This window comes from Populus nigra, chromosome 8 (assembly GCF_951802175.1).
Source record: "Populus nigra chromosome 8, ddPopNigr1.1, whole genome shotgun sequence".
Taxonomy (NCBI): domain Eukaryota; kingdom Viridiplantae; phylum Streptophyta; class Magnoliopsida; order Malpighiales; family Salicaceae; genus Populus; species Populus nigra.
The window spans coordinates 9,855,521-9,878,653 of NC_084859.1; the positions used below are offsets into that span (position 1 = coordinate 9,855,521).

Below are 23,133 nucleotides of genomic sequence, written 5' to 3' on the forward strand. Positions count from 1 at the left end.
TTATAATCAAAAGAATAAGGTTGAGAATAAAAAAAACTAAAAAAAAAACTAAAGGGCATTAAAAAAACTAACATTAAAGTTTTAAATTGAAAATAAAAAACTTTAACAAAAGGAAAAATAAATCAATAGAATGAGGGTTAAATTGAAAAAAAAATAACATAAATTTTTATTTAAAGATGAATTTGAAAACGACAAAACTTTAACAAAAGAGCCAGAGAAATAAATTAAAAAAAATAAGAATCAAATTGAAAACAATAATACTTGAGGACGAAGAACAAAACAAGTACAACCAAAAACTCTAAATGAAGAATAATCAGGAATATACCTATATAACTTTTAAAAAGAAGATATACCCAAATTATGAGAAGATGAAATTGTATTAATCAAACTTACAGCAGTAAGGCAGCTTCTTCCTAAAACTCATTAGGAACAAAAGTAGACAATAAGAGAGAACAAGCAGTTTCGACAATGTGGTTATGTTTTCTTTCGGCATCATTTTGCTCAAGAGTATATATACATGAAGTTTGGTAGATGGTTCTATCTAAGGCGAGCAATTGAAAAATTTTATTAGAGGTGTATTCCCCACCCAAATCACACTTAAAGCATTTGATCACAGCAGAATGTTGAGTTTTGATAAGAGCTTGAAAAGCTGCATATATCTCAAAGAATTCAGTACAATGTTTCATTAAATAAACCCAACAATAACGAGTATGATCATCAATAAAAGATAAATAATATCGATACCCTCCTTTTGTGGCAACAGGAGAAGGTACCCATACATTAGAATGAATCAAGTCAATGGTGAAGAAGAAACATAAATACTTAGATTAAAAGGTAAAGCAGAAAATTTGCCAGTTTACATCCACTACAATAAAAAATATCACAAGTTTTCAAATTTTCTAAAGCTCCTGTGGATACCAAAAATCTCAAACAAGTAGTTGGATCCACGAAATCTGTGTTTAAAATTAAGCCTCGTTCCATAAAACTAGCTCTGATACAATGTTAAAATAACTAAGATCAAACATAAAAAGAGGCTAGGATTCTCAATAATCTGTTTATTATGAATGTTTAGAGTTAACCTAAATACAAATTAATTATATATAGGTTAAACTGAAAAAACTTGTAACGTTTTGAATTAATGAGTTGGAAAATGCAATAAAGCCTTTGAAGGCTTAAAAGTTGGAATAAATGAATAAGGGGTATAGTGGTAATTCAACAAAACTTGATAAATATAAATAGGAAGTAAAAGAGAGAGAGAGAGAGAGAGAGAGAGAGAGATCTAAAATTAAGAGAGCAAACCGGCAGGAGAGAAAGGGAGGAAGAAGAAGAAGAAGAGAAAAGAGGGAAATTAGAAGGGAAATGGAAAGGAGTTGGAGGAAATAAGTAAAAAGGGTAAGATTATGCTTTAATGTGTATAGTATGTTTTCTTTAAATTTAATTTTAGTTTTAATGAATGTTAGGGTTTTGAAAATTTATTTTTTGGATTTGATTGATGAGTTAATTTGAATGTTATAGGGTTAATTGTTGTGGGTATTTGATTATTTAGTTGATTTTGAGAGATTGAATTGAAAGATGATGATTTTGAGTTGTGATTTTGTTGAATGGTGAATTTGTGTTAGAAATTTGGAAAGAACAGTAGGTTTTCTGTTGAAATTCTGGGTTGGAGGTTGAAGATGACAAAATTTCGGTTTGGTCCCTCAATTTGTGAAAATTACAGTTTAGTCCCCAAACTTTGGAAAATTTGCAGATTGGTCCCTGGAGCCTATTCCGAGATTTTGAACAGAACAAAAGATGAATTATGGGCAGAATTCCTGTATAGTTATGAAATTTTAACACTTTCAATTTAGTCCTTCAATTTGATAAAAATTACCATTTGACCCTAAAAATTTGGTAAACTTCCAGAATGGTCCCTGGAGCATAATGAGATATTCTGGACAGAAATGAGGATTAATTATGGTCATAATTTCAGTATAGTCATGGATTTATGACAATTTTAGTTTGGTGCTCCAATTTGACAAAGTTACAATTTGACCCTTAAAAATATGATAAATTACAGATTGGTCCCTAGCTGTAATATTATCTTTTGTAGATTGGTTTGTTGAATAATTGAGGGTTATTTAGTTAATTATTACCAATTTTATTATTTATTTTATTATGGATTAGATTTTGAGAAAACCGTTAATTTTGGGTTTTTGGGAAAATAACTAATTTAGTTCAAAAACATATAGGGTTATGGAATATACTCTTAGATAAGTATATTAAATAAGTTATATGTTATTTTGAGTTATTCTTGAATATGTCTCATTTGTATTCAAATAATCCTGATATTCTATCGGCGGGACACCATTAGGATTTCCTTCGATATCTGCTTTTGACTTCTGTTTGCTTTCGAGTCAGGTGAGTGGATAATTTTTGATATGCATGAGAAATATTATAAATATTTGATTTGTTAATATGAATTGGATCATGCTTCTTGATAATATATATGTTGATTATATTCCTTGTTATAATAAAGCATGATCAATTGTTGAATCTGAATTCTTGATATGAACCAGTATATATTTTGAATTGACTTCTGAATTGATAACTCCTCATTTGATTGATGTCATGAGTTGAGCCTTGAGATTTGAATATGTCTGTTTGATTATGATTATGAACCTATAGTATGTCAGTCAGAATACCCATGCTAATAGGGTAGTGTTAGTCTTTGTGCACATCGTATCTGAACCCTAGTTGGTCGGGTGAGTCACCAACCTGTGTGGACTGATCATCCCACAGTATGGAGCCTCATGCTCATTGCATTTTGATTTTCTGACGAGCTTTACCTTTTAATATTCTTGTTATGACCTATTTGAGAAACCTTCCTATAAGAACCTAGAGCCATACTTGTATATATATTTCTCATTGTTGTATTACCTCGTGTGTGTATATTGAATGTTATCTACTCACTGAGTTGTTGAGCTCACCATCTCATTATTTATCCTTTTCAGACTTATAGCTTAATAGCAGGTCCCTTTTGTTGGACCTTCAGAACCTGCTCTTTTGGTTGTAATTTGTACCTTCCTTTTTGTCTAGTTAGTACTCCAAAACTATGAAATTATATGAACTCCTGTATTCAAACAATTCAATTATATTATGAAGTTAATTTTGTTATAAATGCTGCGTTGAACCCTGATTGAGTTAGGAGAAATTTGTATGTAAGTTTGGGTTTGCATAGGTATGGAACCTTGGAGGGGAACCTTGCTTATGTGTCGGTCATGGATCTGGGTTTCATGTCGTGACAATACTATTCTACTCTTAATAAATAAAACTAAATAAATATTATTTAACAATTTTAATACAAAAAAAACCAAAATAAATAAATCAAGCATTATCAATGTCATTTTACATAAAAGTAATGGTCTTAATATTATAGTGCCATGTATGGAAATTACGTATTTATTATATTAACTTGGAAAATCTCACAGATGCCCATGCAACAATATGAATATGGAACAGTATGGTATCGACATAACAGGTACAACTCGACCAGTATTTGGTTAGAAAAAACCTGAGATTGTTCAAGGATTTAAATTGAGATGATGCTGACTCTACTTTATTTTGTTTTTAGAGATGTACAAGTTTAGTAATTAAGAGTACTAATTCATGTTATTTGATAAATATCTTAGTTAGAAATAAGGATTACAAAAATCCATCCAGTTCCTGAGAAAGATGGGAATCACCCATACATAATTGCTTGTTATTTTAAGACAATTTTAGAGCATTGATTGGAGCCTGTCGCGGTCAGTCCTTACATGGCTCCTGCTAATGTCTTCCACACCAGGGCAGCCTGCGAGGGCCATGGTGAGCTCAAGCTCGTCCTTCAGCATTTGCATCACCTTTCTCACCCCTGCTTCTCCCTTTGCTGCTAGCCCATAAATAACTGGCCTCCCAACCTGCATTGATATATACATGTATCAATTGCGGTCCGAAGCAGTAGCAAAGACATTTATCATTTTGCAGCCAATAATAGAAGATCAGTAGCTGTTTAGTTCTGCAATGACCAATCCTCGTTCACTTCAAATATGAGCACTTAATACTTTGCTTAAGGTTGCAATGTTGGATGAGTAAATAAATTGAAGGAAAATATTGAACTAGAAGGGGCAGAGCACCAGGTTACTTCTTTTGTTATATGTTCGTATAGAACAGATTGCAGCTCGTTGAAAGGCATTTATTTGGAATAAACATGGCTATGAGATTTAGGCAGCACTGCTCATCAATTGTCAAAGACATAATTAGTGGAAGATCATATTTATTTGTTTTAACTTACAAGAACTGCTTGTGCACCAAGGGCCAGCGCCTTGAAAACATCTGTTCCTCGCCGTACTCCTCCATCAAGGAGAACAGGAACTCTCCTTCCTACAGCTTGAACCACCTGCAAAAAAAGTACATTTCCGTGTCAATTGAATTGTCTAGACAAGGAGTATAATTTAGACTGTCTGCATTCGGTGAAATGATTCTACCTCTTCCAGAACTGAGATTGTGGCTGGAGTATAATCAAGCTGACGAGCTCCATGATTGGAGACGATAATCCCAGCAGCACCTACTTCCATGGCCTTAATGGCTGCAAAATAACCTCCAGTGTGTAAAGGATCTAGCTTACATATTCCAGATACCATTATGTTGGCTGAGAAATGACTGATAATTTCAAAGAGAGTACAAGAGTGTTCAAATGTTTTGTTCAAGACCCAGAAGAAAGATAGAAAACGGAGTGATACAAACATCATCAGATAAGACTTTGATCTTACCATCCTCTCGAGTGAGTATTCCCTTGATCAGAATAGGCAAGTTTGTAGTGGATTTCAGCCATGCTATATCCTGCCGGTGTAACGAAGCACTGGTTAAATATTGGAATTTTTGTAATGGTTTATGTTATGTATGAATGCTGCTTAGCCAGGGTTATAATCAATAAGGCTGCAAAATAAAGTCCATGAGTCAGCCAACTAAACCGCATTGCTTTCAGAATTGGTTATGACAACTGGCTCTGTACTCAACTCTTCTATTGAGTGGGCATCTCATGCAGGTGTAAAGAACAGCCTGAAAATAAGGGTATGATAAATAAATCGCAAGGTAATTAAATAGGAGTTTACTGGTTTTTACCCTCCAACACAAAGAAGGGTCCATGGTTTCGTTGGCGTAAGCTTCCAAGTTCGAACCCTTATCCTGCAAGAGTTCAGATCTGGGAGTCTTAAAAGGAAGAAGACAAAAACGGAAACAACCACTCCACATCGAAAGGCCAAAAATTAAAAGCTATGTGAATCAATGCTTGGGTTTCATATGAAAGATTCCTTTAAATGAACACAAGCTTGATGCCCATTTCAATAATTTACTTACAGAGACAACTTCAGTTGACATTAGACCTTCCAAATTCTTCAGCTGGGGCACAATCAGTCTGCAGAAGCACGACAGATGAATTCATTTTGGGATGCAAATGCATTTATCTTTAAATACATGCATTTTTGTTTTGTGTGGAAACTAAGATAGAATAGTAGTTACAATCAACATTAAACTAAATTAACGTCACATTCCACCACCAAATGAAGTGGTTTAGAACATTTAAAACAAGCTGTAATAGCTCTTAAATCCCTATAATGTTTTTACAGAATGAGAGAGGAAGAAATGATATCTACTTATTCCTCGCAGCAATTCAAGGGATGTAAAGCTAAGAGGAGGGCTAATGGAGCTGCGGATTGGGTTGCAGAAGTCATAAGGAATAGCCTTCTTTGTTAATCTACCCGAATACACCAATATGAAAGCTTCGCTTTTAAAATCTTTTGAAAAGAATATGATGAGAAACTTCATATATTAGATTTTGGCTTCCGAGACTGTGTCATGATCCGAAATATCTATGCTAACCGAAGTATTTATACATCTCAATTATGTAAAATTACCGTGTGTATTATGAAGTTGCAGTGGGAGTAATCATGAAAAATAATTGTTTTGCTTTACAGGTAAGCTGAAAATTACAGGTGATTGACATGAAATTGTTTGCGCATATAATACACATGCCAGCATGTGGACAAGCCACCATAGCGTCCTTGGTGTCGACGAATTCGTTTTGATAAAGACTTCCGTATGTTAATTGGAGCTCCGTATCCTAGGCATCCCATCATTTCTTTCTTTCTTTCTTTTTCTTTATTTTTTCTCTCCTTACCATGTTTTTATTCATTTCTCCTTCCCTCGTACGCCATAGACTCTTCTGCCCTGCCATGTTTGTTTGGTTTTGACGAGGTCTAGCCCAAAAGGAGGGGCTGAGACAGCCAGGCGGAAACAGCAGGGTTGTCTCCTTTCCTTTTAAAAAACTAGTCTTAGTCGATGCACTAGGTAGTTCAAAGATGGCTATAAAAAAAAATATTTGATTTTATTGTTGAAATTCTAAAATCATCAAACTTTAAGGTCATTCTTGAATTTATAAATGTAAGCCCATGTTCCATGAAGAATAGACTTGTATTTATAAATGTAAGAATTTGATCCAACTATTGTACCATGAAGAAAATTTGAGCATATCATTGATGAATTCTCGAGAGCTATATATATCAACCGAACCCACTATTCAAAATAAACAAAGTTCCACAGAAACCTGTCCTTATGAGAGAAAACATCTTGACAAAGCTCGATCTATTGAGCCACAGAAGTGGAAAATATCAAAATATTGAACCCTTACAGAGTAGTGGAAAGTTTCAGAACAAGTATGGTCTTCGTTCCAGCCTTCTTGGGTTGGGAGGCCACTCCTCTCTCCTTGGGCTACAAGGCCCACCACCTCTCTCCTCTCTCCTCTGCTCGCGTCCCTCCCTTGATTCATGCACAAATTTGCAACTGTGACCGTAATGACATCTTCCTTGAGCAAAGTATCTGCATAGCTGTCCCTCCCTTGATTCATGCACAAATTTGCAATTGTGACCGTAATGACATCTTCCTTGAGCAAAGTATCTGCATAGCTGTATCTGTTGGTCGCCGCCTTGTCTATGTGGTGATCTAATTGGACTAGAGTTATGAATGCTTGCCAGTGGCTTTCTACAGAAGTTGGGAGACCTTGAACAAAAATCATCCTGGATGTCACTGTACTCGACTGAGTTTCCCGGAACTTGGCCACGGTAATCATTTTCCCCTCGGTTTGCATGAAGTTTAGGTTGTTCGCAGCCTTGTCTGTGTGGTGATCCCATTGGACGATTGCGGTCAGCACATTTCAAGGGTTGTCTCTGATCCATCCTTGACAACCCATTGTTTAAACTTGTGCGGGGATTTAACTGAGAGCTACTCTTGTTTGTCTCTTCCTTTTTCAAGGCCCTAAAGTACAGAAAACTCTAGCATGTTAACATAGCTGAACAAGTCTACCAGATAACAGTTAACTTTTGATTCACTGGCTTGCCTATCATTTTCAACAATATTCCAACATGACAATAAATCAAAGTACCTTTCCACCCTGAGCATTTTCCTCCCTTCCTTCTCCTGGATCCTGGTTTCTCTGTTAGACCTGGCGAGAGAACCTCTTAAGTGCTTTTCGAGAAGAATCTTACGCCTTTCTCCTTCATCTTCCCATCTCTGCAATGATAAAAATCAATTTGCCTTTGAGGGGAGATTTTTTTTTTCTTTTCAAATAAATGAACATTACTTGTCTTAAGAAAAATCATATCTACACAGCATAAACCTGTCTTAAGGTCTTCATTCGATACAGGTTCCGACCCTTTATTAGGAGGGGATGAAGTGGAGGGAGTGGATTCTCCCCTTTGCTCCAAAGGACTTCTATCTGGTCACATAAATATCAAAACCATTTTATTTGCTATCTGATATTGATCCTCTCACTTTGTTAGATAACCAGAGTTATATTTTATTGAAATTGGATGTGCAATTCAAAGGTGATGCATCGAATGTACAGTAAAAACAGACTCACAATTGCCACTTCAATCTACGGCGCTAGCCACTCACTTCCTTCAATAAACAGAACAATTCTAGAAACTGAAATGGAGTTTTATCAAAATTCTACTTCACAGAAGACTTACTCCTCCATTGCACAAGAAAATCAACATACAAGTATTCATCTTCTAAAAATTATAAAGGTACAGATAAGACAGAAAAAATACAGGTTAAAATAACTTCAATTTCTTCTCTAATTTTGGCTCTTCAATAACTTACAAAAAGGTTGAACGCATTGTCAAGACATATTAGTGCAAGATTCAGAGTTTGGCATGCGTATGTCCATCGTCTTACATTTAATCCGATAAACCAAATCACATGTGGCTTTTAACTCACTGTAAATGTATGCTGTTGCTTGGCAGCACCATAGCTTTCCTGCACAATTTTACCTGCAACCATCCTTGTTCCGATAGGAGGACCCATGGCACTTCGTGATGCTATATTATACCTGATCAGAAACAGATATAAATCAAGCAAAAACAATACAGGATTAGAGAAATTTCACTAGACTAATCGCAACATATGTATCCTTTGCATCGTCTTGTAGATCAAAGATATTATTCCAAAGACATACTTATCGTAAACATTCTGGTCAAACATGACAATGTCACCTCTGCATGCATCCCCTGCATAAAAGCAATAACATGTCTCAGGTATAAACTTGAAGGAAATTGAAGAAAACTAAGCTAGAACAGTGCAAGCTGATGACACATGAAAGAACAAAATGACCAAAATCATTTATGAATGGTTTTATGCATCATGGAAATTGATCGATAGAGCATCCATCACCCATTCTACTAAAAGCTATCCCTTATTCTTGTCTTATAGGCTGGTTATGCATTCAAGCATTAAAATCAATCAATCAATAATAAGTTAATGTGGTTTACCTTTACAGTCCAAAACAAAGCTAGATATGGGGTACTTTTTCTCCCCTCCGCCACTCAAAATCCTACATCAAGATAAACAAAAAATCAAAACGACAGGCAAAAAGAAAAAAAAAAATCAGTAGCTTCAAAGAAGATGCAAAATTACTCTTGATGCTCCTTTATGCGCTGGATGAGTGTGTCCTTTTTGCCGGTCAGTCTCAATTTGTTCTTCCTCAAATAGACCTTACATTGTTCCACTTTGAGCCCCTCTAACTTCCCAGCTTCCATCACGACACAAAGCAAGAAATCAAAATCCAATCTCAAAGAATCTAAGCCCATGTAAGTTATCACTATCTTGCCCTCCATGCTCTAATATAAAACTAGTGTTTACTTGCGTGTATATGAGACACTGTATTACTAACCTTGTATGATCTTTTGAACTTCCTCATAACTTTTCTCATCTACTTCTGCCAATTTCGTCTCTTTTTCTCCCGGGTCTTTATCAAAGCTCAGGTCCAGATCCTTTGCAACGCTACACCAAAATATTCAACCAGACAACTACATTGCAATGTTATTTTCTTAACAGCAAACAGTTCAGGATTTTCGAGATTTAATTACACTAACCGTGACTTTGATTTCTTCTTGATAGACAATCTTGAGAGATTGCTTCGAGTCTCTTCAATAATGCTGTAGCTTGGATCAGTATCAGAATCATAATCAGGGTCGGACCCTCCACTTTCAGTACCATAAACTTCTTCTTGTTGTTGTTCATCTTGGGGTTTTTTTTGTTTATAGGTTACCATTGTTAAGTGCGCTGACTGCTCTGATTTGGGTTTTTGTTCTTTAAAATCAAAAGGGTTTATATAAGGGAAGCGTTGATGGAAACAAAAATAATGATATTTTTCAAAAATAATGTTTCCGCTGCTGCTAAGCGGGAATTAGGGTTGATATAAGGATTTTTAAATTACAATGTCAAGCTATCGAGAATATATTTGAGAATTGAGAGAACTTGCACTCTACTTTTATTTTTGGATGTATTTTAAAAATGTTTTTGATTTAAAAAATATTAAATTAATATTTTTTTTAATGTTTTCTAAAGTTTTGAACTGTTGATTTTAAAATATTATATTTTAATATATTAAAAAAAAAAACAAATACTATTTTAAAAAACATATGGCATAGCAACTTTCTTAACAATATATTAGAAACGGCAAGCGTCTACATTCGTCGCTCTTGTTTGGCTTCTTTCTGTGTCAACTCTTTGCTTTATCAATGTGGCTGCTACTTCAATGACCTCTCCTTTATGTAATTGGTTTCTTCCCGCGTCTTTATATGTCTCTGGCTTGTGAGAAAGATCAGCCTCTAAGGTTTCCTATGTCTGAATATCCAAAAACAATGAGCAAAAGGAACAGACCAGGGAAGCTGGTGTCCAAATGCAGCATCGATATTGGTGGTGCTGACAAGCGTTCATGTAACTCAGTTTCATCGTTCTATGGTTCTGGCATCCAAATATCAATGAGTTCTTTCCAATCTTTTGAGCCCTCTGAGGAGTTCCACAGTGTAAAGAGGTTGTCTTTGTCTCCAGCCATCTTGGGCGACCATGTCTTCTCACTTATTTGATAAAAAGCAGCACCAATGAATCTAGTGCTTCGGTTAAAATTGAAAGCCTGTAGAGGTTAATAAAATTTCTTAGAAAGTATTGATTCTGCCATGCTTTTAGGATTCATTATTGCTATGGCTGTTCACACTGAAAGCGATCTGATCATGAAGAGAAGAAGGCCTACTAAAGAGCAACGGCGTGTTGTTGTTACTGGAATGGGTGCTGTAACCTCAATTGGTCATGATTTAGATGTATTCTACACCAATCTTCCCGACGGTGTTAGCGGGATAAGTAGAATTGAGTGCTTTGACTGTGCAGAATTTCTAACTGTATGTTTTCTTTGGCTCAAAAACTATTGCAATAAATGGTTACATCAACTTTATTACTCCCAGTCTCAGTATTAGTTGTAACAGAAAATTGCTGGAAAAATCAAGTCTTTCTCACCATATGGATGGGTCTCGCCGAAGCTTTCGAAGAGGGCAGATAAGTTTATGCTTTATATGCTTCATTTGGAGGTCTGAAGGTAAGTGAAGTTGCATCATCTTATAAATTCAAGACTCTTAGAAGGTTCAAAACAGCAACCAGAGAGTAAAATGCATGGATTTGGTTAGCTTAAAAACAGTCGGATGAACTAGTGCCCTAGTGTAAAATTAATTGCTGTTGCAACATTCCAGAAATTTACCTTTGGCCAGTTTCAGGGATGGATGGGCCCTAACTACTCGGCATCCTCCTCTTGTTCATTTAGCAACGTTTGTATACTTAATTCTGCAAATCATATCATCAGAGGTGAAACTGTTAGCCTCTCACTTGTGCCATTGAGATAGTATTTACAATGCTGCTGCTAGATCCACTCTTGTTTCAGGAATGCATCTAATCTTTCTTTATTAAACATAATTTCTTGGTAGAAGTGCTCATGGTTATGTAAAAAAATATTTAGTCATTATTTTTCTCCGACAGTCATCCTCATCTTGGAATATTTGCAGGACTTGAAGCTTTGTGGCGGCTCCGAAGCACCCATTATTCCAAATTTGGTAAACATGTGTGTAAACTGCATTTTCAGTCAAAAGGTTCATTTGTTCTCAGTCAGAGTCTTAAGCCAAGTTGCGAGTTCTGTATTTGAGCGGGGTCGCGATGGACTTGTTCTGGTATAAGGAGCTGGTGTTTTGCTGCTAGAAGAACTGGGGCATGCTAAGGAACACTTGCAGCAGATCACCCCTTATGCAGTCTGTTTGGATTTTCCCTTTTACATGTAACTTGTTTGGGAGTATGGTTGTGGTTGTTTTTCAAAGTATTTTTCACTCAGAAAAGTATGTCAATAATATTTTTTGATTTTTTAAAAATTATTTTTGAGATCAGTACATGAAAATGATTTGAAAATATCAAAAACATATTAATTTAAAGAAAAAGAATTTTTAAATTTTTTTAAAAGCGCTTTCTGAACGCACGTGCTCTCGTATAAGGTTTTCTCCATTTAAATTCCATTTTCGTATGACAGAAAAGAGGAGCAAAATATCTATGCGGAGTTCCTTGGTGGAAGCTGCACTTGTGATGCTTATCGCATAACCGAACCTCATCCTGATGGTGAGAAACAAGTCTATTGAAAAACAAAATACTAATTTGACATTTTACGAAAACATTAAAATAAAAATAATAATAATAATTATGTTCCTTCTCCTTTGTTCTCCATGTTCTCTTCTAAAATTCGAATAGCAAAAAGTTTTGAGGGGATGAACTGTAAGTGTGTGTTTCTTTCATTCTGATGGAGAGAAGATATTCAAGCACCTCAGAGGCAAAGTTCCAGTTACCTATATGAGGATATGAATTAATGCTCCTATTTTTATTTCTGAAATCAGGAAAGGGTATTTCTCTCTGCATAGAACAGGCCTTAGATCGATCTGGTGTAGATAGAGAAGATGTAAATTACATAAGCGCTCATGCAACATCTACGCCAACTGGCGATCTAGCTGAATATCAAGCTCTAGTTCGTTGTTTCGGCAAAAATCCTGAGGTAAAATAATTCATTTTGTATTAAATCTTCATAATCCATCTTCAACATGATTAGTTTTACTCCAAATTATCAGTTAAGAGTGAACTCTACCAAATCCATGATTGGTAACCTGCAAGGAGCTGCAGGTGCTGTAGAAGCTCCGGCAACAATTAAGGTAAGCAGCTCTACTTCTTCCACGCATATAGGTGATGTCAGTCACGAATAAACTTTACATGAAAAGGGAGTTTCATGTTTTATCGTTGATTCTGAACTATTTCCTTTTCTCTTATTTTTTTTTTTCAAAAAGATTTAAAAACATTTAAAAATTTTAATTAGAAGTAAAAAAAATCAAGTTTTCCAAAAATATTTTTAAAACGTAAAAATAAACTGCAGATACGGAATGACTTTGTGTTCCAACCAAGGCATTGAAGAATTTGCCAGGGTAAAAAGGAGAAGGGAAGATGACAAGAAAGGGAGGGATGGAATAGATTACGTATCATAGCCGCAAAAGAAAATCCCTTGGAATTTCAGACTTTTCAGTTCTGGCAAGCTGGACAGATTGAGAAGCACAAGTCGAATGGACTCTCTCTCATGCTACATCTACTTCATGGCTCTTATTTATTTCATCTTTCGTTCACTATTCCCGGTTCCCCTACTCACAGGCCAAACAACGGCAAGGTTAGCCTACTTTCCATCGTTAGCATTCACGCAATTCATCCTTTACTTCAATTTCTTTTCCACTCCTCAAATAAATACTCTGTTCTGTGATCCAGAAATAGAGAGAGTTGGTTTCTTGGTGCCAATCCCATCTGCCCGAAGATTCCTTTTAATCATATCCCTATGGCTGGAGGCTATTGCGTGGCGCCACTAATCGGTGCAAAAGGATTAGACGAACAGAAACCAGGGTTTATATAAATTAACAGGGCAACTACAAGAAATGTCACATTCTTTCCCCGGAGAAAGTCATGGGCTGCAAGTGAATCTCACAGATTTACCTCTTTGTATCATGGGCTGCAGCACACGGAAATTTAAAGTTTACTCAGATACTCAATCATCAACAAGCCATAGAATCACCAAGCGCTGTCCAAGCTGTCAAAAATATTAGCCAAATTCACCAAGTGGACTACGGCGTATCATGGCATATGGCACCTGAAAACTTCCAGCAAACTGTATGGTTATAATGCTTTACCAAAAATTTTGTGGTAAATAAACGAGAGGGGTGCACACATGAATCACGAAGGTGAATTATGAATTGCAGGCTGTATATCAACGTAATCTAGAGCATTATTGGACATTGATGAATTATAGATATTTATATAAGGCCTATATAGAGTGTTGAGAATTCGGAAAATCCTCATACTGTACCAATATATATTTGATCCTTGCCTAACTGTAACATCAGGGGTTTCTCTTTCACATTTCCATATGTAGTTTGGACGTACATAAAGAACCAGTCCTTTTAACTAATGCCTGCCATGAACAAAAACTAGAGTCCACTTTGAAACATGATGAAGCCTTCATGTGTTAACTAATGCCTGCCATGAACCAAAACTGGAGTCCACTTTGAAACATGATGAAGCCTTCATGTGTGTCCAGTCTCCAATCTGAAGTTTGAACTTATATCACGAACACAGGTGAACAACTACAATGCAAGAGAAACCCAGGAAAACATGCAACATTTCTCAGAAACCACAAAAGGCCATTGGATCACCAGAGCTTTGTTTTAATCCAAAAGAGGAGGAAGACAACTCCTAGCACAATGGCGACAGGGGCCCACTTTCGAATTAAGGCCTGCACTCAAATAGTGTAGAGCAGATCATAAGTAAATTTCCAAGTGTATTTACTACACAGGCTTATGGTTTCAGCATTTGTCAAGAACTTTAGCAATAGCCAATGCCAACATCTATCATAAAACATATATATAAATAAAGAAAAATATCTTAAAACAAGCATGGAGAAAATTTTAAAATTCCAGCTAGAACTATGGTTAAAGCCAGCAGGAAACAATCCTGAAATCCATATTCTCTCTGAGAGAATTTGCCAAAAAAAAGTATATCTTAAAAAAGGAAACTACAAGCAGTGGTAAGCACAGTTCATAGTCTCATAGCAATTGTGGAGCACCCAATTAAATTTTAAGCATGTGAGGCACATCAACTTATTCTTCTTTTTTCTTTTCAGTCACAATCCTGTAGTTTACCATGGGTAATGGCAAATGAAAAATATCAAGGGGGCTAGTCTAGCGAAACAAGTATAAAACACTTGAATGCACAATAGATATTCCTCTGAAAGGACATAAGAATGATTCTTTGTTTAACAATAATATACCACATAGATCTCATGTCCAGAGGCCTTCAACAAGACTTAGCCCTAAAAACCTCCACAGGAACAAAGCCAGCAGGGAAAGAGCACATTGGATAAAAAGCATATAAATAGAGAGCAAGTTGCTAAAGTGTCGGTTGGATTAAAACTGTATGTTAACTATCAAATGGCACTAACCTGTCGATTCAAATCTCTTGCCTTGTCAGCATATACACGGGATTCTGATGTTAACCGGCTTGACATTTGACTGACCTCTGCATTGTCACCAGATATGCAAGAGAGAATTTTGTGAACATATGTAGAGGGAGAAGAAAGGTAAGAATGCAGCATCTTTTATCCAAGAAGAAGAAAGGAGTGATTAAAAACAAATGATGAAGCAAAAAATAGATGTGTAGTATGTCACTTGCATGCAAAAAACAAGGAACATGGGTAATTTGACCAAAATCAAGTAATATGCAAGATACATGATTTAGTTCAGCTTAATTTATTAGTAGGAAAAAAAAAACACCTCTTTGAAAGGGATGAATATGATTCCCCATGGGAGTTCATAAATTTGGTGTTATATACTTGCAGAATAATGGCAGCCCTGGAAAATATGGTTAGTGTACCATTTCTATGAGGAGATACATGAACAAGGAGAATAGGTGACGGGGACTGCCCTAAATCAATAAGTTACTAGTGCTTGTCAGCTTCATAATAATCAAAAGACCAACTTCATTGACCAAGGAAAAAGCATACATTTATCCTAGCATATATAACTCATGCTTGCTAAAAGCAACAATGACTTGTTAGCATATCCGAGTTGATCATACTTAAATAACAATCACTTAATCTAATCAATACTACAACATCTAAACATATATTAAAACCTATATTTCAAGTACAGACATAGATCACGTTTAACTTGCACCATAATCATCAAAAAAATCAATCGATCATTCTTTGTAAACTCTTGCAATAAAAGAAAATAAACATGATAGAGAACATAAGTATTTGTGAGAACTAAAATTGGATATCTTACGGTCCAGCTTTTCACCAACACCCAGAACTTCCTGCACATTGCGAGTCATTATTTGGTGGACTTCATACAGCTCATCATTCAACTTAGCAATATTCCGTTGGGTGCGGGTGTCCTGGTACAATTTTTTTGTTTTCTGTATAAAAGTATCTTAAGAACATAAACAGGAAAAACAAAATCAAGCCTAGAAGAAGTTCCAAAGAGAATGTAAGAGAACATCAAGTATCTATAAGAACAATTCTAATTCATTCAGGATAAAATAAATTAAAAAAAACCTACCAAATTTAATGAAGGCATATGGTCTAGCAGCAGTTTCAATTTGAGGCCCATTGACACGCTCAAATTCATTCTTAAGGTCTTCTAGGTATTGAAAGGCAAGCTTCTTAGGATAAGAACGGTCGCACATAGTGAGGTAACAAATACGTCCTTCAATAATATAACTACAATCTCAAGTGAAGGAAAACATCTAGTATGGTTGACTTTAAGAGAGAATAATAAGACAACAGAAATTATGGAATGAATTTTACAAAATACAATAAATAAATAAATGTCACAGTTTGAAATTCAAAAAGAGGAATTGACAATGTGAATTGATATTACCAAGTAGCATCAAATGAGCATAAATTAGGTAATTAGGGAAACATAAATAAAATGCACAAGCAAGCTCATCGCATGTATTAAAGTTAATTTTCACTTTAATTAAAACAGATGGGCCAAATGACCCCATAAAGTTCAATGAAAACCACCAACAAACAGGAAAACGGATACAGTTATGCAGGTGCAGCTGCTTTCACAACCAGAAAAATACACTTACGCGGATGTATAATCAGTAAGAAAAACAAATTTTTCTATGAGTTCTCTGCAGTGCCATTAAACTGTTAACAAATATCCAGCAACATATAAAACTTATGAGAATAACTAATAAGGGTTTGCTTGATTCTGAATCTGCAGTAGGTGCAGGATCTTTAAAGTGTTGGAGGGAGATAATCTAAAAATAGAAATGTTAAAGACAAGTGTAGACATGCTAAGCAAGTCTAACTAAATGTTTAAGGAGCAGTGTACATGAGTGTCAGGCTATCAAGAACAAACTTCCAAAGGTTATGAAATGATCAGATCCAGAAAAAAAAAAAAAAAGCAGGATACTGGAAAATATAAGGGCCAGTTTCAATTGACATCCTCGAAGCATCATTGTGGCCAGATGCAAGGTTCTTGAAAAGTGCCTTGACCTGCTGTTTGTACATTTCAGCATCTTTCACATCACGACCATCATCCAGTCCCTCTGCTAGCGGAAGACCATCCGTAACACGAGCAATCATTGTCAGCTTCACCATCTTTACTTACCTTTTTACTTCCTCAGATATGCAAAGTAACTGCATTACGTTAAGAATAGAAAACCCAAATCCATGAGAGGCCAAAGCAGCAAATTTGTTCAAAATTCAGTCTACAAAACCAATGTTTAATTAACAAAATCGAAAAAAAAAAACATTCCTCAAGCTAAATTTGGCATCAAAGGATCAGGATGTAATTTATCAGAAATCTAAGAATGGAATCGTACCCACTACAATATGTTAAACAAAAAACAAAACCCATCATTCAGTTTCTGTAATTGTCTACGGATTAACAAAATACAAACAATTGATAAGCCATTATTAGAAAAGAAATCATAACAGAAACAAAACCTCCAATCTTTCTTTTATAATTCATCAACATAAAGTAAACAAGATCCCTGCGATCCATCGTCACGAATCAAACAAAAAATCCAATTAAGACCCCATTAAACAATGCAATCACAAGATTATAGAACCAATAAAAAAAACCATCATTCAATAATCAACTAAACATGCAAAAAAAAAAAAAAGAATTACCTGATTATATAGCGAGTGAATATTTGGTTTTGGACTAAGGGATTTGAGGAAGAAGAGATACGATGGTAGTAAAAATCTATGTGTAATAAAATTGAAAGGAAAAAAAACCGCACACCAAAATAACGGAGATCTTAAGGTAAGCTGCAATTCCTATCTATTTGTATGCTGCCTGTCTGTCTGCAAGTAATTTCAAAACACAAAGTAAATAAGATAAGCTCTTTATACTTTTAGACTTGACCCACTCTAATGTTATTGGGCTTATGTTTTATTCTCCAATTTGATTTTGGTTACTGTATCAACATGAAAAACACACACACACATTTTTTGTTTGGAATTAATTTTTTTATAATTGAATTTAATCATAATATTTAATTGAAATTCAACTTATTTATTTAAAAAAGATAAAATTGAATTTATTTTTTTTTATACTATCACTATCACATTTACTTTAAAAATCTTTCAAAAAATAATGATTAAATAGATATTTTAAAACATCTAATTTTAACATGAATATATTTTTTTGGTGTAGTAAATTAGAGATTTTGACCATATAAATTTACTTTTATATTATTTTTAAAGATTCAATTATATTTTAAATTCAATTCTTAACACTGAATTTTTTTTCCAAACATTAGATTTTATTAAAATCTTTTAATAGAATTCAATTTAAAAGGTTTCTTATTAAAAAAAAATATATAAAATAAATAGATTTTTAAAATAAATATATATACTTTCAAAATAAAAAATAAATATAGGAGATATATATTCCAATACATTACCTTATATATATGCACTAAGTTATTTTTCGGAGTAGTTTTAAACAACCCATCAAACATCATAATTAAGATTTATTTATACATTCATAATTAATTAGATTAGATTTTTTAATGTCTCCATATGATTTTATCTTATATTTATATATCAGTTAAATATTTTTTAATGAGAAGAGATTTTTTCTTTGCCCTACGTCAAAAGTTTTTGCCTCACCACCCTAAGGAAAACTTGTGTTTGCCTCGAGGGATAAAATTGATATAATGTTTTTTTTTCCAAACTATCATATTCATTTTCCTAAATTTGGGAATATCATTCACTCTTTTAGTATTTTTATGTTTTTCATATATTATATTTATGAAACCAAATGAATAAATATGATAGAATATTTATTTTTATAAATAAAATAAAATAATATGTGATGAAGATAAAATGGCATTCCCTCTCTTAATGTCAGGTAATTGTGCAAGAAGAAAATCTTAAGAAAAGGTATTGGCTCTGGTTGAGCTTTGTATGGTATAGGCAACTCCCATGACTTAATCCTTCTTCGTGAATAACTTGAGGGTTTTGTCATCACATCTGCAACAACTGGTTTTGATTGTTGCAATGCCTCGTATCCACGGTTCCTGCCTTTGTAAGCTCACAAAAAAAAATGAAAATGAACGCTTAAATGCTTGTTGCATCCAAACATTACGGGATTCTTCGCAAGTTTAATGGCTAAGTTATTATCATAATGAGCAATTGTAGGTATATTTTGCTTTTTACTAAGTATGTTCAGAATCCTTTTCAACCATATTACCTGACATGCATAAGAGGTTGTAACAATGAAATCTGCCTCTGCGGTGGACATAGTTACAATCAGCTGCTTCTTTAATGATCATGATATTGCCCCTGAACTTAATAAGAAAACATAACCCGAAATGTTTTTTTTTTTTATCTTGGTCTCCTGTATAATCATTATTTATGTAAACTAATAAGTCTCTATTTCCTCTCTTTTCGTAAAACATCCCAAAATTGATTGTTCCTTTTAGATATCTTAGGACTCTCTTTGATGCCTAGAAGCTCAGTAGAACTACTCATATACCTGCTAATAAGACTTACCATAAACATCAAGTATGGTCGAGTAATAATCAAGTACATGGGACTTCCTACAACTTGTTTGTACAAAGTGTTGTCCACTTTGACTCTGTCTTCATCTTTTAACAGTTTGCAACTCAAGACAATGGGATTAAGAACTGAATTGCTTTTACTCATTCCAAATCTCTCCAGGACCTCTAAAGCATATTTTCTTTGGCTAATGAATATCCCATAAGATCTTTGCGTAATTTTTATACCAAGAAAATATCTCATTTTTTCAATATCAGTCATGTCAAACTCAAACATCATTCAACTCTTAAATTTAGCAAACATAGATTCATCATTTTTTATTAAAAATAAGATCGTCAACATACAGACTTACAATTAGAATTTTACCTTCATTTACTGTCTTTATGAACAATGTGTGTTTATAAAAACATTTTTCAAAGTCGTCCTTCATGAAATAAGCGTTTATACGACTATACCAAGCTCATGGAGCTTGCTTAAATTCGTATAAAGACTTTTTAAGCCTATTAACCTATTGTTCCTTAACCTTATACACGTAAACTTGAGGCTACTTGTAAGACCCATGTTTTGGCCCAACAAACCCAGCTAAAAGTTTAGCCCAAAACCCGACCTAACTAACCTAAGTATTTAAAGAAAGGTTACTAGGGAATTGTTTTTTTCTTTTTTTATCTTTTCTTCTATCCACTATAACTCTCTCCTATATATACCACGAATTTCAGTTTTAACTCAAGTTTTAAGTCAAAAAAGGTTAAAGAAATAAATAAGTGATTCCCTCTTTTATTATTTTTTATTAGAAAATTGATTATGAAAAGACTTAAGAAGTGTTTAGGATTTTGCTTTGAATTGATGATTGGATTATTTAAGGAAATTAATTGAAGCTTTAGGGTGTTAGTTGGCATAAAATAATCTGATTTAATGATTGAAATCATGGGTTGTTGAATGATTGGAATCATGGGTTGTTGAAGATCATATTGTGTTTTTGTGTAATCTGCAGTTTGGAAGACTAGTAGATCGAGATTCTATAAAACCCGATCAACTAGTCGACTAGTTGGTTGAACGGGTCGACTGGTTAATTGTTTGCTGTCAATCAACCAATTATTTTAAATCAACCAACCAGTTGGTTATTTATTATCGGTCAATCATAGTCTAAACCGACCAACCGATTGGTCATTATGGTCGACCAGTTGACCCAACAATAGAGTTTTATCGGGTTTGTTATGTTCGATCAGTTTGGGTTATGTTTAGGATCAATAGGGTGAAACAGTTCGACCTTATATTTATGTTTTGGTCTCTAATTTTAGAGTTTTTAATCTTTTTATGATACTTTGCTTTAAGTTGTTTTTTAGTGCTTTCTGTATCTATTATAGGTTCTGCTGATATTCCTCCTAACAATCTTCAGCAACCTCCGGTTCTGTATTCGTTTGTTTTTTTTGCTTTCATTTTGCAAGTGAGTGAGATAATCTTTAACATGCATGTAATATAAATAATATATGTATGTTGTTATATGATGACTACATGCATATGGACTTTGTTGAGTGTTCCAACTTTTCCAGTTTTGGTCGGTATATATTTTGCTTGTTCCGCGAGGCTTTTCTTTAAGTTTTTTTAATTTGATGTCTTAGATACTTCGCTATTACACTGTTTTATTTAACGTTTGGATTTTATTTAATGTAATAAGTATTATGAACTCTTGTTTTGTTTTATTTTGATGATGAAATATTTTGAAAGTTCACGAAACATTGTGGATTTTATATAATTTATTTTATGATATGTATATTCAGAAGTATAGCGTAGGTAGGGTGTTCTTATGACACTGCTCAACAAACACTTCTTCATTTAACTCCTCTTGCAGAAATGCTAATTTCACATCTAGTTGGTAAATTGTCTATTGTTTTTCAGTTGTAAGTGCTATTATTAGACGGATCGAACCCAACTATGCCATAAGTGCAAATACCTTTGTAAAATTTAACCTAAGTTATTGAGAATAGCCTTTTGCGACGAGCCTTGTCTTTTACTTGTCTACTTCTTTATTTTCATTAAGTTTTGTTTTGTATAACTATATATATAGCTATATACTATGAAGGTCTATGAATGAGCCAATACTAGGTATTTATGAATGGAATTTCTTGTATATTTATACTCATTTTCATATACTATCATCAATTTTGAATATCCATTAATTAAATACTATTTATTATTCAATATCAAATAAAATTGCTCATAACATTTGCTTCTTTTTTTTCACTTTACCTCCATGATTTAAAAAAATCACAATTTATATCATAGGTCAACACATTTTCTTAAAATTAATGAAAATACCAAACTACCCTCACTCTTATTCTCTCTCTTGCCCATTCTCTAATCTCTCATTGATCTACCACCATTAAAAAGCCTCCACATCTCCGACCATCCTCACCAATGAGAAGCAAACAAATTTGATAGAGATTTTTTTTATTGTAAATAAAGATGATAACAAGAAGCAATTAGTACTATAGAGTTCTCAAACAAAGACAAGAACAAAAAAAGGGATGGCAGAAGAAGAGGGATAAGGATGTCAGCTCTTTGTACGGCTAGGATTTTTCAACTATTGAGAGAACAAGGGCATAAATCTGATAAAGAAATAATTTAATGGTTGTTGCAACAAGCATAACTATCGATTATTATTACAATTGGTAAAAGGATTATTCCTGCCCTATGGTACTGGGATTGCATTAAAGAATGGTAGGGTTAAGAACCGATGTTATTAGGTCCAAAGATAGAACTATCTGGACGATGATGAATATTAAGAGCTCGTTTATTTTTGTATTTCAAAATGTTTTTTTTAAATTAAAAATTGTTTATTTCTTTTTCTACTTCAAATTAATATTTTTTGTGTTTTCAGATCTTTTTGATGTGCTGATATCAAAAATAATTTTTTAAACAAAAAATTATTTTAATGCATTTCTGAAAAAAAAAATACACTTTAAAAAGCAACTGTTATTACATTTTTAAATGCCCATAATTCAAGAAGATCTAAAGTGGCAAGTGAGATTTAGCTCTCTGTTAGCAGAATTGGATCAAAATTTGTTCCTAATTTTGGTCAGTCAACATTAAATTTTGGAAATGAGAACTCTAATATTCTATCAAACTATGGGTTCAATGGGAATAAGTTTTTCAATATTTACGTGGGCTTAATGAGTTTTTACTCCATGTTTAGTGGCTCTAACCATCAATTTCCAAGCTTGGAACTTGGACTATCTAGCAGATAATGCAGGGCCGTGGTGTCTTAAATCTGATGAATCAAGGTTGTTAAGAGAGAGGTGTTTATCTTAAATCTGATAAATCAAGGTTGTTGAGAGATATGTGTTTAAGATTGAAAAGAAAGCGTGACAGTTGCTTTGAGGCTCCATTATGAATGAGTGTAGGAATCTAATGGGTATTTGTATTTATTTTGTTTTGGAATATTGGGTTGAATTCAATTGGTTGAATTTTCATAAAATAATTTTGGAGCTGGGTTAAAGATTTAGAAAAGGGAGGAGAAAATTTTGAATGTGATGGGTATTTTTTTAATGATAAAGTTGTAATATTTAGTATAAGGATTCTTTAACTATGATATAAAAAATAATGTGAGATATTTTTTATTATTTTTTTTAGAATGTTAAGTTTTATTG

At 33.9% G+C, this 23,133-nt stretch overlaps 4 protein-coding genes across 8 annotated transcripts; 1 reads left to right on the forward strand and 3 right to left on the reverse strand.

Moving 5' to 3' along the window:
* Positions 1-3,621: 3,621 nt before the first annotated feature.
* On the reverse strand, positions 3,622-5,688 carry LOC133701202 (peroxisomal (S)-2-hydroxyacid oxidase GLO4-like). Of its 3 annotated transcripts, none has more exons than XM_062125038.1 (6): positions 5,374-5,688; positions 5,140-5,202; positions 4,788-4,953; positions 4,503-4,677; positions 4,310-4,414; positions 3,622-3,935 (listed from the first exon to the last, which is right to left on the reverse strand). In XM_062125038.1, the coding sequence occupies exons 3-6, from the start codon at positions 4,847-4,849 to the stop codon at positions 3,756-3,758; spliced, it is 522 nt and encodes a 173-aa protein (XP_061981022.1). In that variant the 5' UTR covers positions 4,850-4,953; positions 5,140-5,202; positions 5,374-5,688; the 3' UTR covers positions 3,622-3,755. The 3 variants fall into 3 exon arrangements, with proteins under 3 accessions (XP_061981022.1, XP_061981021.1, XP_061981020.1); XM_062125037.1 differs by having other exon boundaries at positions 4,788-4,857; positions 5,374-5,686; XM_062125036.1 differs by having other exon boundaries at positions 4,503-4,603; positions 4,788-4,857; positions 5,374-5,675.
* Positions 5,689-6,526: 838 nt separating this feature from the next.
* Positions 6,527-9,805, reverse strand: LOC133701023 (zinc finger CCCH domain-containing protein 62-like). Its single transcript, XM_062124774.1, has 9 exons — positions 9,444-9,805; positions 9,242-9,351; positions 8,986-9,100; positions 8,841-8,902; positions 8,528-8,579; positions 8,290-8,401; positions 7,688-7,786; positions 7,454-7,581; positions 6,527-7,326 (listed from the first exon to the last, which is right to left on the reverse strand). The coding sequence occupies exons 1-9, from the start codon at positions 9,620-9,622 to the stop codon at positions 6,720-6,722; spliced, it is 1,464 nt and encodes a 487-aa protein (XP_061980758.1). The 5' UTR covers positions 9,623-9,805; the 3' UTR covers positions 6,527-6,719.
* A 346-nt stretch (positions 9,806-10,151) lies between these two features.
* Positions 10,152-12,632, forward strand: LOC133701932 (3-oxoacyl-[acyl-carrier-protein] synthase II, chloroplastic-like). Its single transcript, XM_062126131.1, has 8 exons — positions 10,152-10,413; positions 10,540-10,748; positions 10,833-10,934; positions 11,094-11,168; positions 11,403-11,458; positions 11,915-12,000; positions 12,273-12,427; positions 12,501-12,632. Exons 1-8 carry the CDS (start codon positions 10,152-10,154, stop codon positions 12,630-12,632), a joined length of 1,077 nt encoding a protein of 358 aa, XP_061982115.1.
* A 1,068-nt stretch (positions 12,633-13,700) lies between these two features.
* LOC133702388 (25.3 kDa vesicle transport protein SEC22-1) lies at positions 13,701-17,830 on the reverse strand. Of its 3 annotated transcripts, none has more exons than XM_062126725.1 (6): positions 17,724-17,830; positions 16,887-17,113; positions 16,023-16,183; positions 15,747-15,893; positions 14,903-14,979; positions 13,701-14,197 (listed from the first exon to the last, which is right to left on the reverse strand). In XM_062126725.1, the coding sequence occupies exons 2-6, from the start codon at positions 17,072-17,074 to the stop codon at positions 14,114-14,116; spliced, it is 657 nt and encodes a 218-aa protein (XP_061982709.1). In that variant the 5' UTR covers positions 17,075-17,113; positions 17,724-17,830; the 3' UTR covers positions 13,701-14,113. The 3 variants fall into 3 exon arrangements, with proteins under 3 accessions (XP_061982709.1, XP_061982708.1, XP_061982710.1); XM_062126724.1 differs by having other exon boundaries at positions 17,609-17,814; XM_062126726.1 differs by having other exon boundaries at positions 17,763-17,806.
* Positions 17,831-23,133: the final 5,303 nt, after the last annotated feature.